This window comes from Thunnus albacares, chromosome 24, assembly GCF_914725855.1.
Source record: "Thunnus albacares chromosome 24, fThuAlb1.1, whole genome shotgun sequence".
Lineage (NCBI taxonomy): Eukaryota > Metazoa > Chordata > Actinopteri > Scombriformes > Scombridae > Thunnus > Thunnus albacares.
Window position 1 is genome coordinate 19436128 of NC_058129.1, and position 14072 is coordinate 19450199.

At 41.7% G+C, this 14072-nt stretch overlaps 1 protein-coding gene and 1 long non-coding RNA gene across 4 annotated transcripts in view; one reads left to right on the forward strand and one right to left on the reverse strand.

Moving 5' to 3' along the window:
* The window catches only part of LOC122976050 (adenylate cyclase type 8-like), a 21611-nt gene continuing 7539 nt past the window's right edge, over positions 1–14072 (forward strand). Inside the window, exons 1-17 of one of the 2 annotated variants that reach the window (XM_044344311.1) lie at positions 1–956; positions 4440–4724; positions 4852–5049; positions 5757–5996; positions 6276–6504; positions 6681–6830; positions 8108–8238; positions 9305–9416; positions 9964–10091; positions 10168–10326; positions 11321–11555; positions 11642–11827; positions 11919–12019; positions 12669–12870; positions 13325–13426; positions 13595–13722; positions 13861–13942. In XM_044344311.1, the coding sequence (XP_044200246.1) occupies positions 4480–4724; positions 4852–5049; positions 5757–5996; positions 6276–6504; positions 6681–6830; positions 8108–8238; positions 9305–9416; positions 9964–10091; positions 10168–10326; positions 11321–11555; positions 11642–11827; positions 11919–12019; positions 12669–12870; positions 13325–13426; positions 13595–13722; positions 13861–13942 (2628 nt within the window). In that variant the 5' untranslated portion in view covers positions 1–956; positions 4440–4479. Of the gene's footprint in view, positions 957–4291; positions 4725–4851; positions 5050–5756; positions 5997–6275; positions 6505–6680; positions 6831–8107; positions 8239–9304; positions 9417–9963; positions 10092–10167; positions 10327–11320; positions 11556–11641; positions 11828–11918; positions 12020–12668; positions 12871–13324; positions 13427–13594; positions 13723–13860; positions 13943–14072 lie in introns of those variants that run through there. The other variant, XM_044344312.1, reaches the window with a different exon arrangement.
* The window catches only part of LOC122976145, a 14663-nt gene continuing 13911 nt past the window's right edge, over positions 13321–14072 (reverse strand). For both annotated transcript variants that reach the window (XR_006400831.1, XR_006400832.1), the window contains 2 exons: positions 13630–13705; positions 13321–13410 (listed from right to left, as the gene is read on the reverse strand). This is a non-coding gene — a long non-coding RNA (uncharacterized LOC122976145). The remainder of the gene's footprint in view (positions 13411–13629; positions 13706–14072) is intronic.

Consider the following 14072-nt stretch of genomic DNA (forward strand, 5'->3'; position numbering starts at 1 on the left):
CACACACACACACACACACACACACACACACTGACCTGGTTGGAGGTCTGCCAATCCCATCATGCAACTGAACTCACACACACCATTAATCTGTCCTATTAATGAACGGCTATTTGTCTTTTCTGTTTCAGGGATTCAGTTCATTACCTGAAGCGTCTCCGCCTCCATCTGTCTTCTTCTTCTTCTTCTTCTTCTTCTTCTTCTTCTTCTTCTTCTCCGTCGTCGTGTTTGTGTTTTCAGATATTTTTTGCCTCCTCGTTGGCTTTTGGACAAACCGACGCTGTGAGCTGCTTCTTCCTGGTTTTTGGGGGTAATTAAGAGTTTTTCTCTTCATGGAGGTAAATTAAACAAACGTAAAGATTTATGAGTGAATGTAAATACGTCTTGTCTCCAGAACGCTTTAATCTTTGGATTTTTGCAGTTTTTCTTCAAGTTTGGCCAAACAGGTTCAAGTGAAGGCGAGAAACTGGACAGACTGATAAAAGTGAAGAAGAGAAATTTAACGACGGACAAAAACAAATATCGACAAGAGTTGATGTTAAAAGATACTTTAAAGTTTAAACGTGGAAGGAGAATTTCAGGATTTATTAAATTATTCGTCTTTAGGACTTTAAAATGAATCCAGAGAATGAAAATAAGAGTTTTTAACGGAAGGAAGAAGCCTGAAGTATGAAGCTGCATTTGTGGACTTGAAATGTGAAATGAAAAGATGTGAAGAAGAAAATAAAGGAAGACGAGACAGAGTTTAACAATAAATAACAAAAAGAGGAAACAAAGTAACAGGAAGAGGAAACGATGACGGAAACGAACAAAACTTATAAACAGGATTAAAAAAGAGGAAAAATCACAAAATAAACCAGAAGTAAAAGAAAAGAAGAAGAAACAAAGAAAGGAGGATGACTGACCGACCTTTGACCTCTGCAGCCACTTTCTTCATCTGAACAACAAACACTCAAGTAGGTACAACACACACACACACACACACACACACACACACACACACACACACACACACACACTCACACACACACACACACACACACACACACACGTTAGCAGATACATATGAACTTGTTCCGGTGTCAAAGCTTCACGCTACGATTATCGTCGGTAATATCATCACCATAATCGTCAAAGTTTCCTAAAGTTCACCGTTCACATGAGTTAAATGATTTCACACCGCGAGTCGTCTGTGTGTTGAAGCTTTGTTTGACACAACAAGCAGTAATCGCAGTAAACGCTTGGCGGTGACGTCAGAATGTTTTTACGGAGCATCTCTGTTCACTCCCGCCGGGAAACAACACAAATTAACACGAATTCAAGAATTCTCTTCAGTATTTGAGAGTTTCAGTTTTGCTAAATTACAGCAACTTTTCTGTATGAAACGTTCAAATCAGCAGCTGCTTGTGGTTTGAACCAACCGTGGTGTTTGGTGTGGCGGCAACTGACGACAAATCTCACCTGCCAACAAACACGATGCCATAGACGAGCAAAACTGTTCCCAAATGTTCTCAAATGTTCCCAAATGTTCTCAAATGTTCCCAAATGTTCCCAGATGTTCTCAAATGAGGTTTGATTCAGTGAGTCAGAAGAATGCAGCATCAGCTTTGGAAATGAAACAATATTTTAATGTTGATGGATTTATTTTAATGGCATTATTGATGATTTTATTTGGTTTTATTTGGTTTAATGTTTAGCTGACAGTTTTTTATAGAACTTTGAGTCCTCATGGTTCTCATGTTCAGAAAATACATTAAACATTAGAGCTGAAATATGTTTGTTTCTGTGATCTACAGGATGCTTTTTATCCAGGAAGTCATTACATATGATTCTTCACTTTAAAACAAACATTATTTTCCTTTGCTTGCAGTTTTTCCTGATTCCTGCAATTTTGCTGCAAGACAAGAACATAAAACACTGTATTGCAACTTTTGAGAAAAGCTGCTGCAAAATCAAACATTTTTGGCCGCAATAATCACAAAAAATTGTGAAATCCTGGAGGGAATGTCTGATGTAAACACAAAGAGATATAAATTGTATTAATTTTATTTTTGGCACAGTGACTATTGGTCTGAACGAACCCAAACCTCCCAAATACTTGATAAATTAATCACAAACATAAACATTTCTCTCTGTAAATCATTATTAAAACAAACTTCAATCAATGTGCTTGTTTATAATCTTAGTTTTGTAAAATTATGGTAAAAATTATCAACGAGGAGTTGAAAGTTTCCTTCCATTCATTAACTTGCTGCTCTGCTGCCGTCAGGAGTCATTGAGGAACTAGCAGGTCACTGTGCTGTGACCTGATTGGATTAGCCCTGGAAACAGAGAATAACCCCGGGCCAGCAGTCTGAGTCAATCTGATCAGCTGGACATCAACGTTTACAGCACGGCATGACCTGAGAGGTTTATCCTGCTGGCTTCAGTCTGTGATCTCAGTCATCAAACAAAACCACCAAACTGCCAAAAACAACTAATTAGTGTCACAAAATAGTTTTTAAAAATAAGTAAAATAAGTTCCTTAAATCAGAAACTTCTCAAATTATAGTCAGAGTCCTAGTTGGTACCAAACGGCAACCTTAGGGGCTGAAAAATTAAGCCTACGTGGAAGTGTCAAAACTGCAGTTCCTTGAACGACCACTTGAGGCTCCAAAAGCGAGTCAGTCTCCATAGACCGTATAAAAATATGGACGTAGTTACCGTGACGTCACTCGTTGGTTTCTGAAGAGCGGTTTTGAAGCTCAAAGCGAGCCGCTCCAGCCGTCGCCATCTTGGCAGTGCGTGACGCTGCCTAACTCCCAGCCAATCAAAAATGGGCAAAGAGGCGGGCCGAACGGCTGAAACAAGCCACCTAGCGGCTGGCGAACCTGTCACTCAAAGCAGCCATGTCCTTCATTATGCAGAACTTTACAGATTAATAAAATTTAAACGGGTGAGTTATATAAAAATTCACCCCCGTACAGTTGTCATGAAAGAGGAAATTAGCTACAGAGACCAAAACCGTTGTTTGTACCAGACTGTAAACATGTTTATTTCTGCTGTAAAGTTGGACATTTTAACATGGAGGTCTATGGGGATTGACTCGCTTCTGGAGCCTCAAGTGGTCGTTCAAGGAACTGCAGTTTTTGGCTTCATTTTACAGCCCGCAGGTTGCTGCTTGGTCAATCCCCATAGATGTCCACGTTCATGACAACTATACGGGGGACTGAATTTTAATATAGCTCACCTCTTTAAATTTTATTACGGTTTAAAGTTATGCATAATTAAGGATGGCAAGTCACTACCACAGCGACAACGTTGGTTAGGTAACGTAACCATGGCGCAACCCCAGATTCACAGAGTACAGGTGTAGGTGTAGCTGTCGCTGTTTCAGTGTTTTCAGTTCATGAAAGTTAATAGTAACGTTTTGGTTGCCTAAAAAAGTCTTGCTCAGTGTTTGGTTGAACTAAAAGACCCTCTAAGGAGTCGGATGTACAGTTTTTCTTGTAAGTACATTTAGTGTGAATGGTTTTAAGCCTGTTTTTTGCTAGCAAAAATTAGCATTAGCATTAGCATGATCACAGTTAACCATAGACTGTAAATGCACCGTGCTAACCAAGCTAGCAGCTAGCATTAGTGTCGGCACCACCCTCTTGACCAAATACAGTCACTTCCGGCTCCAAAAATCCAAGATGGCGTCCGTCAAAATGCAAACTCAAGGCTTCTTATACAGCCTATGGTCAGTACCAACAAACCTGCGTTCTAATAAATGCTGGGTAAAAAACGCTCTACTTTGCCGTTTTTTCAAACACTTTTTAACTTCCTGCAGATGTTCCAAATTAAAAGCCTCAGAAGTTGATTTGACCTTTTCTGAAGAAATCCTGAAAAACATCTCATTATTTTACTGATTATTTATATTTTTTTAATCAATTGTCTAAAATTTCTAAAATATAAAGTATTTATATTTAAACATTATAAAAAAGGTTAACAATTGTTTAGTCTCAAAAATGTATTACATTTTTTAACCATTTTTAAAAAATGCATTTTTTTTTTACTTTTACAAAAAAAATTTTCAAAGTTTCACACATTATAAAAGATAAACAATAAAAACATGTTTATAAATTTAAAGCTTTTTAGTCAAATGGTGTTGTTTTACACCTAAAATTTCCTTAAAATTCCAATTTAAAAAAAATGTAATTATCTGTCAAAATTAAATTCTTGGAACAATAACAATAACTAAATTTTCTCATTTACTGGCCCATAATATATCTGCACAGATATATACATTGTGCAATTGTCTCTAATATAATATACAATTCTATTTACAGTAAACGGTTTGTAGTTTATCGTTCATGTTCTCTGAAGTTACATTAAAAATAACAAACGTCACTTTGTTCATCAATCAATAACTGAAGTTTATGTGAAGTTTATTTCACTACACTTCCTCCACCAATCAGGTCTCAGAGGAGGAGGAGGGCGTCACCGCTCTCGTAAACCATGGACGACCATGGTGCCGTGATGAAGAACGGCAACTGTGAGGCGGCGCGGCAGACCAGTGACATCACCTTCAGCACCAACATAAACCCCACATCTGGCCTGAGAAGGAAACAGCTGCTGTGGAAAAATGCCGTCAGAAACATCATCGACCAGCACAACCTGTACTCGCTGCAGCTCGCCGGCGGCATGGAGAGGGGCCGCCACTGCATCACCGTCACCGACGCCTACATCGCCGACATCAACAGGTAGAGAGTGATGTCATCAACAAACTTTTTTATCAGACTTTTTTGTTTATTTCACAAACACGTCTTGAAGCTTAAAAGTTTTCTTTTCTTGTGTGATCTTTCTTTTCCCCCGACCTCCGTCTTACAGGCAGATCCGCAGTAAGGCGTCACGCGGAGCGTTCTGGCAGAAGCGTCGATCGTCTGCGGCTCGTATCCACCCGGCGACACCGAAGATCACCGCGGCGATGAAGGCCAAACACGAATCGCTCAGTGACGCCGACTTCTTTGTGTCGTGGGGACTGACAGTGCGAGGCGTCTTCATTCCTGCTCTGCAACACACATTCAAGTATAAAGATACACAGAAAAACACACAATTATTTCATGTTTATTTCTCAAAACTTAAATTTCTTTATGAGTTGATGTTTAAATTCGTCCGGTCGACTCAAACAGGAAGTTTTTGTTAACTTTTTGTTTTTGTTCAGTTTAATTTCATGTTCATGATTTCATAGGATTTCTACTCTGTGAAAAACTTTTTGTCATTTTAAAAAAAAATACTTTTTTGTAAATTTATAAAAAAAAAAGAACAAACAGATGATTAATTAAAATAAAATTTACAAAAAAAGAACATTTTTTTGTTCTTTCATCAAAAGTTTAACTTGCGTTGTAAAATCCTGAAAAACATCTTTATTAGTTTATTAATTAATCATTTTTTATCAATTGTATACAATTAATAAAATATTATAAATAATATTTTTATTTTTCATATAATATTAATATTATATATTTTTTAAACTCTTTAAAAAGAATGTAATTTAAAGATAAACAATAAAAAAAATATTTATAGATTTAAAAAATTTTGTCAAATATTTTTTTTTAAAAAATTTAGATTAAAGTTTTACTTTGTAAAATTTTGTATTTTTTTTAAATACAAAAGTTTTTTAATTCAGAATTTTCATACATACACATTTATACACTGACTAAAGCAACACATGTACAACTCTACATGTCTTTACACATATTGATCATGAATCTGATTAAACTGATTGATCTCAGGTCTCCGGACTTGGAGCAGCTGTATCAGCAGTTCTCTTCGGGTCAGAGAAGAACCTCGCTGGTCGTCACGAACCTGATCGACATCCTGACCCGCCTGCTGGTCTCACTGCTAACGTGGCCGCTGGGCTGGGGGAGCGTGGCCTCTGATTGGCTGGCTGGCCTGTCGGTCCTCCTGTGGACGGGGATCTGCGTGCTGGCGCTGACCAGGAGGGAGGTGATGTCATCACCGCAGTGGCTGAGGTATGCTGGGAAATGTAGTCAGAGATGGAACGTGATGTCAGCAGTTGCTACAGCGACCACATCTTCACTCTACCTTACTTATCTGTCTGTGTCTCAGGTGTCTGTGTCTGTACTGTCTGTGTCTCAGGTGTCTGTCTGTGTCTCAGGTGTCTGTCTGTGTCTCAGGTGTCTGTCTGTGTCTCAGGTGTCTGTCTGTGTCTCAGGTACCTGTCTGTGTCTCAGGTGTCTGTCTGTGTCTCAGGTACCTGTCTGTGTCTCAGGTGTCTGTCTGTGTCTCAGGTACCTGTCTGTGGTCAGCTGGTTGTCTCAGACGGTGCAGGTGTTGGTGGGCGCGTTCAATCGGGGGGGGAACGATCAATCCTGGTACGTCTTCTTCACGCTCTTCTCCACCTACACCCTTCTGCCCCTCCCCCTGCTGTGGTCCATCGTCGCCGGGGCAACCACCTCTATGCTGCACCTCCTGTTGGATGTCTGCTGTCACCACGGTGACCACACCTTTGTCAGAAAGGTTTGACATCGTCCTTCCTTTCTCCTTCTTTCTTTCTTTCTTGTGTCCTTCCCGTATTTCTTTCTTTTTCAGTCTTTTTCTTTATTCCTCTCTTGCTTCCATTTCTTTCTTCCTGTAAACCAGCCAGTCAGAGTTTTTCCCATCAGGGTAAGTTGTGTGTGTGTGTTTGCATCCAGGTGTTGGCGAAGGCGTTGCTGTACCTCAGCATGAACACTGCAGGTCTGTTCATCCACTACCTGTCTGACCGCACGCAGAGGCAGGCCTTCCTGGAGACCCGGCGCTGCATCGAGGGACGAGTCCGGCTGGAGAGAGAGAACCACAGACAGGTAGAGAACCACAGACAGGTAGAGAACCACAGACAGGTAGAGAACCACAGACAGGTAGAGAAAGAACCACAGACAGGTAGAGAACCACAGACAGGTAGAGAACCACAGACAGGTAGAGAAAGAACCACAGACAGGTAGAGAACCACAGACAGGTAGAGAGAGAACCACAGACAGGTAGAGAACCACAGACAGGTAGAGAACCACAGACAGGTAGAGAACCACAGACAGGTAGAGAACCACAGACAGGTAGAGAAAGAACCACAGACAGGTAGAGAACCACAGACAGGTAGAGAGAGAACCACAGACAGGTAGAGAACCACAGACAGGTAGAGAAAGAACCACAGACAGGTAGAGAGAGAACCACAGACAGGTAGAGAACCACAGACAGGTAGAGAACCACAGACAGGTAGAGAAAGAACCACAGACAGGTAGAGAACCACAGACAGGTAGAGAGAGAACCACAGACAGGTAGAGAACCACAGACAGGTAGAGAACCACAGACAGGTAGAGAAAGAACCACAGACAGGTAGAGAGAGAACCACAGACAGGTAGAGAAGCACAGACAGGTAGAGAGAGAACCACAGACAGGTAGAGAAGCACAGACAGGTAGAGAAGCACAGACAGGTAGAGAACCACAGACAGGTAGAGAGAGAACCACAGACAGGTAGAGAACCACAGACAGGTAGAGAACCACAGACAGGTAGAGAGAGAACCACAGACAGGTAGAGAACCACAGACAGGTAGAGAGAGAACCACAGACAGGTAGAGAACCACAGACAGGTAGAGAACCACAGACAGGTAGAGAAAGAACCACAGACAGGTAGAGAGAGAACCACAGACAGGTAGAGAACCACAGACAGGTAGAGAACCACAGACAGGTAGAGAGAGAACCACAGACAGGTAGAGAACCACAGACAGGTAGAGAGAGAACCACAGACAGGTAGAGAACCACAGACAGGTAGAGAACCACAGACAGGTAGACAACCACAGACAGGTAGACATGTATATATAACTGAGTTATGAGACATTAGAGGACACTCTAGATGTGCGTCATGAGTAGTTGCATCTCCTCTAAATGACGTTATTTGATAAAGTTCCTTTGTCGTCACATCTCCTCTCTACACGATGAGCCACGTTAGCAAGTTTCCAATTCAAACAAGTTCATAAATCCAGAGTTTACAAGTTTGATGTTTTGTTTCTACACATAGATGGACAAGATTAAAGCGATTTAATGTTTATTCTATGACTAATAACTTCAAATCTATCCATCTATCCAGGAGCGTCTGGTGATGTCCATCCTGCCTCGCTTCTTGGTTCTGGAGATGATCACCGACATGGCCACCATGGATGAATATCTGCTGCCTCAGCAGTTCCAGAAGATCTACATCCACCACTACAAAGATGTCAGGTACGTCACAGTACCTGGCAGGCAGCAAACAGAAAAGAACATCTGGCAGCTAAAAGGCCTGAAGTAAACAGTCTGATGGTACCGTTAAAATATAAAGGATCAATAATAGATCCCTGAGGAACCCCGCAAGCCGTTACTGACAGTGTCAATGGGATGATCATGTTGAATGTAGCTTTAAGTTTCTTTAGACACGCCTCAACTTAAAAAAATGTTATCATTTAAAAAAAACTGTGTTCAATTTACAAGAATATCCTCACTAAAAATATCATAACTTTACCAAAAGTGTCTTTAATATCCTAATTTACAAAAACATCATTACTTTACAACGATTTAACAAAAATAAACCTACTTTATGCAAATGTACAACATGGCTGCCAAATCCCCAACTTGACTTTATAAAATGGTCTAAAATATGTCTTTATGTAAGAAAAGTATCTTTATTTAACAAAATCAACAACAAAAACTCACTTAAGAAAAATTTAATTTTAAAAAAATAGTGTTCGACTTACAAAATGTTCTCATTTAAAATATCTGCACTTTACAAAAATTGTCTTCAATTCACAAATTTTGTCTTTAAACACAAAAATGTCATTACTTTGCAATGATTAACTTAAATAAGCTTAAAGAAATGTCTGTAATTTACAAAAATGTCATCAATTTCAAAAATATTCTTCACAAAAAGTCTTTATTTTACAAAATATTTTACCAATTTTACTCAACAAAAGTCTTTTTTTCACAAAATAAACCAGAAAACCAGTGTTCAATTTACAAAACGTTCTCTTAATAATGTCTTTAATCAGGCCTTTTCTAAACTTACACAATAAAGCAAAAACATTATATTTACTCATTAAGAAAACCTCAAGTTTATATTTAGAGGTAAATTAACAGACAACATGTTTAACTTCTGACTTTAATCACAACATTTTTACCTTTTCTCAAAAAAATGTAACTTTTTATCTGTAGTTTTAGCTACTTTTATTTTTATTATCTGACTTTTATTTTGAAAATCATCTTTTTTCTCATAATTGTGATATTAATTATTGTTGATTTTTTTTCGTCTCCGCAGCATCTTGTTTGCAGACATCATCGGCTTCACCTCCCTGTCTCTGATCCTGTCGGCTCAGGATCTCGTTAGAACTCTAAACGAGCTGTTCGGTCGCTTTGATAAGCTGGCTGAGGTCAGATCACCATGGCAACCTCCAGGATGTTCATATTTACTTTTTTAATATTATCCTTATGTTTATTTTTTAGGCTTTTTGTATGAGCTAGTTTTAGATTTTTAGGTTTTCAGTTTCAAGTTTTTTAATAGTTTTTAATTTTTAACTTTCTGTTTTAGGTTTTATTTTTATTTCATGTTTAAAGTTTAAGTTTCTTGGTTCAAATAACAGTTTTGTTATTTAAGTTTCTAAAGTTTTATCTTTTTTAAATTTTGACATTTTAGTTTGATAACTCTACAAATTAGTTTCTTTTTTTCAGACTTCTTATCTCTTTTAGTAGCAGTTTAGTCGTATTAATGTTTAGTTTTAAACTTGACTCTCAGTTTTCATTATAACTTTGGATCTACATCCATGTGGTGGTTTTGGGTTTTAGCTTCAGTAGCTCATTTTATTCCAGTTTTTGCTGAGATGTTTTGAGGTTTTCTGTTTAACTTTAACATTAGGATGTATCAGGCTTGTGTGTGATTCAGCTATAAATCATCATGAGTGTTTTCCTGTGTGTGTTTAGGAGCATCAGTGTTTGCGTATTAAGATCCTTGGTGATTGTTATTACTGTGTGTCGGGAGTCCCGGAGCCTCAGAGAGGCCACGCCCGCTGCTGTGTGGAGATGGGCCTCAGTATGATCAGCACTATACGGTAAACACACACACACGTATAAACATATATATGACATATATACACTCTCTAGAGACGTGGGTTTGATCTATAACAGGTACGTTCGTCGGGAGCTGCAACAGGAGGTCGACATGCGGATCGGCGTCCACTCTGGTTCGGTTCTTTGTGGCGTTTTGGGTCTTCAGAAGTGGCAGTTTGACATCTGGAGCTGGGACGTCGACATCGCCAACAGTCTGGAGGCTACAGGAGTGCCGGGGTCAGACACACACATGTTTTTAATAATGTCTGATAATATTTATGTTCTCATAGACCTGAAGCTTTTTATTAACCTTCAATACTCGTCCTGGCGTTCAGACGGGCCCATGAAGAAGAGAGGAAGTATTACTTTACAAAAACTCACCTTACAAGATATATTCACATTATAAAAATATCCACTCTTGACAAAATTGTCTTGACCCAACAAATATTCCTCACTTGAGGAAACTCCTCATTTACAAAAGAAGTCATTACTTTACAAAAATGTCCCATAATTTAAATGGAATCACAAAATGTCTAATATGGCCGCCAAATCCCCAACTTTACCTTACAAAATCTAAATACTGTATATCCTATCTTTACAAAAGTGTTATCCAACATTCCCTCATTTAATAATTACATAGACTATATAAAGATAATGGACGTAGCCACGGTGATGTCACCTATCGGTTTGAAGCTTTGAGTTTGACCGTCACCGTCTCGTTTTTTTTGGAGCCAGAAGTGATGAGAAGTGACCATATTTGGATGAGATCACGGAGCTCCACAGGGTCCGACTACAGCACCTCACGCACTGCTGTGGTAGCAATATGTCAATCACGAGGTAGCCCCGCCCCAAAGGCTATTTTACTCGAAACCGCTGCATCGAAGACTTGAAAGTAGCGACTGAGACCATAAACTCATTAGGAAAGTGTTCACTAATGTAATAAATCAGGTGAGAAGAAGGGTCATCTTCTCGTAGACTTCTATACAATCAGACTTCTTGTAGGATCCAGTAGAGTCGCCCCCTGCTGGTCGTTAGAGAGAATGCAGGTTTAAGTCACTTCTGCATCGGCTTCACTTTCAGACACGGAGCTTCCTGCTTGAATAATTATACTGATTAACAAGCTAAAGCAAATCAATGACCGTATATTTCAACATTTAACATTTTTAATTGTTAGCATCTTTTGACAACGCGGATCACGTTCTTGAATCGTGACTTCCTGTCGTCCTCTCAGGCGGATTCACATCTCGCGGGCCACTCTCGACTACCTGGGCGGGATCTACGAGACGGAGGCGGGGCTCGGCCGGGAGCGCAGCGCGTTTCTACGGAGACACAACATCGACACGTTCCTGATCCGCCCGGCGCAACGGGAAGAGGCGGTGCCACCGAGGGCACGGCGCCCGAGTTACGACGAGATGACGACGTGGAGCGCCGAGCTGCCGTTCGGTGACATCCTGGGAATGAACTTTGTAAGGACGATGGAACACTTGCAGATAGTTCGAGGTTTGGGGAAAACTTTTGTGACCTTTTCTCCTTCTCCTCTGGCGTCCTGTAGATCCTCGCCACTTTCACCAACGGCTCGCTGACACAGCTGCCCAATCAGGCGGCGCAGCAGTCAGGGTTGCGGGAGGTCAACAAGAGGATTCGTGAGGCCATGGAGGTCCGGAGCAGCGAGCGAATGAGAAAAGAGCACATCACCACCTTCTCTCAGGTGTTCAAGGACTCCCACATGGAGGGAAAGGTAACACCTGGACTTCCTGTAGGGGGCGGGGCTAAGTTCAGGTGTAGCGGGCGATCTGGTGACTGTTTGTCGTCCTGTCTTTGTCTCTCAGTTCTCACAGATGAGAGACGAACTCTTCAAATCCAACATGGTTTGTTCTTTCATCCTGCTGCTGCTGCTGATGGCCGTCCAAGTGCTAATCCCCGCCCCTCGGTACACCTGTCTGTCTACCTGTTCACCTACCTGTCTGTCTACCTGTCTGTCTACCTGTCTGTCCACCTGTCTGTCCACCTGTTCATCTACCTGTCTGTCTACCTGTCTGTCTACCTGTCTGTCTACCTGTTCATCTACCTGTCCGTCTACCTGTCTGTCTACCTGTCTGTCTACCTGTTCATCTACCTGTCTGTCTACCTGTTCATCTACCTGTCTGTCTACCTGTTCATCTACCTGTCTGTCTACCTGTCTGTCTACCTGTCCCTCTACCTGTCTGTCTACCTGTTCATCTACCTGTCTGTCTACCTGTCTGTCTACCTGTCCCTCTACCTGTCTGTCTACCTGTCCGTCTACCTGTCCGTCTACCTGTCTGTCTACCTGTCTGTCTACCTGTTCATCTACCTGTCTGTCTACCTGTCTGTCTTCCTGTCCACCTACCTGTCTGTCTACCTGTCTGTCTACCTGTCCCTCTACCTGTCTGTCTACCTGTCTGTCTACCTGTCCACCTACCTGTCCGTCTACCTGTCTGTCTACCTGTCTGTCTACCTGTCCACCTACCTGTCTGTCTACCTGTCCGTCTACCTGTCTGTCTACCTGTCTGTCTTCCTGTCCACCTACATATGTATTAACCCTCCGTCTGTCTGGTCAGGTGGTGTCCGATGGTGGCTCAGTTCGTGGTCGGCGGCAGCGTTCACCTCCTGCTCCTGCTGCTGACTCTGGGGGAGGAGTTTAAGCGTTGCCCCGCCCCCCTGCAGTCACTCTGCTGCTGGATTCACGAAACCAAGAACGCCCGCACTCTGCTCACGCTCACCGCCATCACCGTCAACTTCGGAGTCGCCTCCTCGGACATCGTGAGTCTGATGACGTTGTCGGTGCTTTTCCTGTTTTCATGGAAGTTCCTGTTGTCTTAAACATTTAAAGGAAACGACACCCAAAAAGTTGCCCATCAGATTGCCAATAAAGTTCCTTTGTGTGCTTAAACTTGTCAAGTTGCCCAAAAAGTTTCCCTCGTCATCACTTCTGGCAACAAGAGTGATGTGTGAACGGCATCAATGTCAACTTTGGCATTGGGGAAATTTTTCAGAATTGCCCAAAAGTAACAATTACAAAATATTTTAAAGCAACTCACCAGAAAATTTGACCATCAGATTCTCTGTAAAGTTTCCCAGTTAACAAGAATAATTTCCTGAACTTTGTAAGGAACCCCAGCGGGAAAGTTGCCCAAAAAGTTGCTCTGTCGATCACATCTGGCAACAAGACTCTCCTGTGGGGAAGGTTCTGATGTTCTCGTCTTTCCTCCTCCAGCTGTGGTGTGACTCGTCACAAACGCACATCAACAGCAGTGACTCAGTGTTGGCTCCGCCCACCTCCGCCTGGCCCGACATCAACATCTGCACGCATCCAGAGGTGAACAAAACAAACACACAAACATCAACATCTGCACGCATCCAGAGGTGAACAAAACAAACACACAAACATCAACATCTGCACGCATCCAGAGGTGAACAAAACAAACACACGTGACCGCGTCGTCTCCGCACGGCTGATATAACCGTTGATCCTCCTTGTGCGCAGTACATGGTGCTGAGCGGCGTGGTTGCCATGGTTACCTGTGCGGTGTTCCTCAGGCTGAGCTGTGTGTTGAAGCTCGCCGCCCTGCTGCTGGCCGCCGCCCTCTACACCTACCTGATAGAGACACACAGGTGAGATACAAACAGATCACTCTCGGTGAGCACAACCAGACCTGCACTTCCTGTTTATTACCGGCCAACGTCGTTCTACGTTAAAATAACGTTTGTCTAACGTTGTTCTAACAGTTTGACTTCCTGTTTGTGTCTCAGGTCTCATCACTTGTGCAGGAGAGGAGTTTGTATCGTTCTCATGGTGATGTTTGTGGTGGCCGTCCTCTACAACGGCCGGCAGGTGGGTTCTACTGGGTTCTACTGGTTCCACTGGGTTCTACTGTTTCTATTGGTTCCACTGGGTTCAACTGGTTCTACCTGGTTTCGACTGGTTCCAGTGGGTTTTACTGGTTCTATTGGTTCTACTGGTT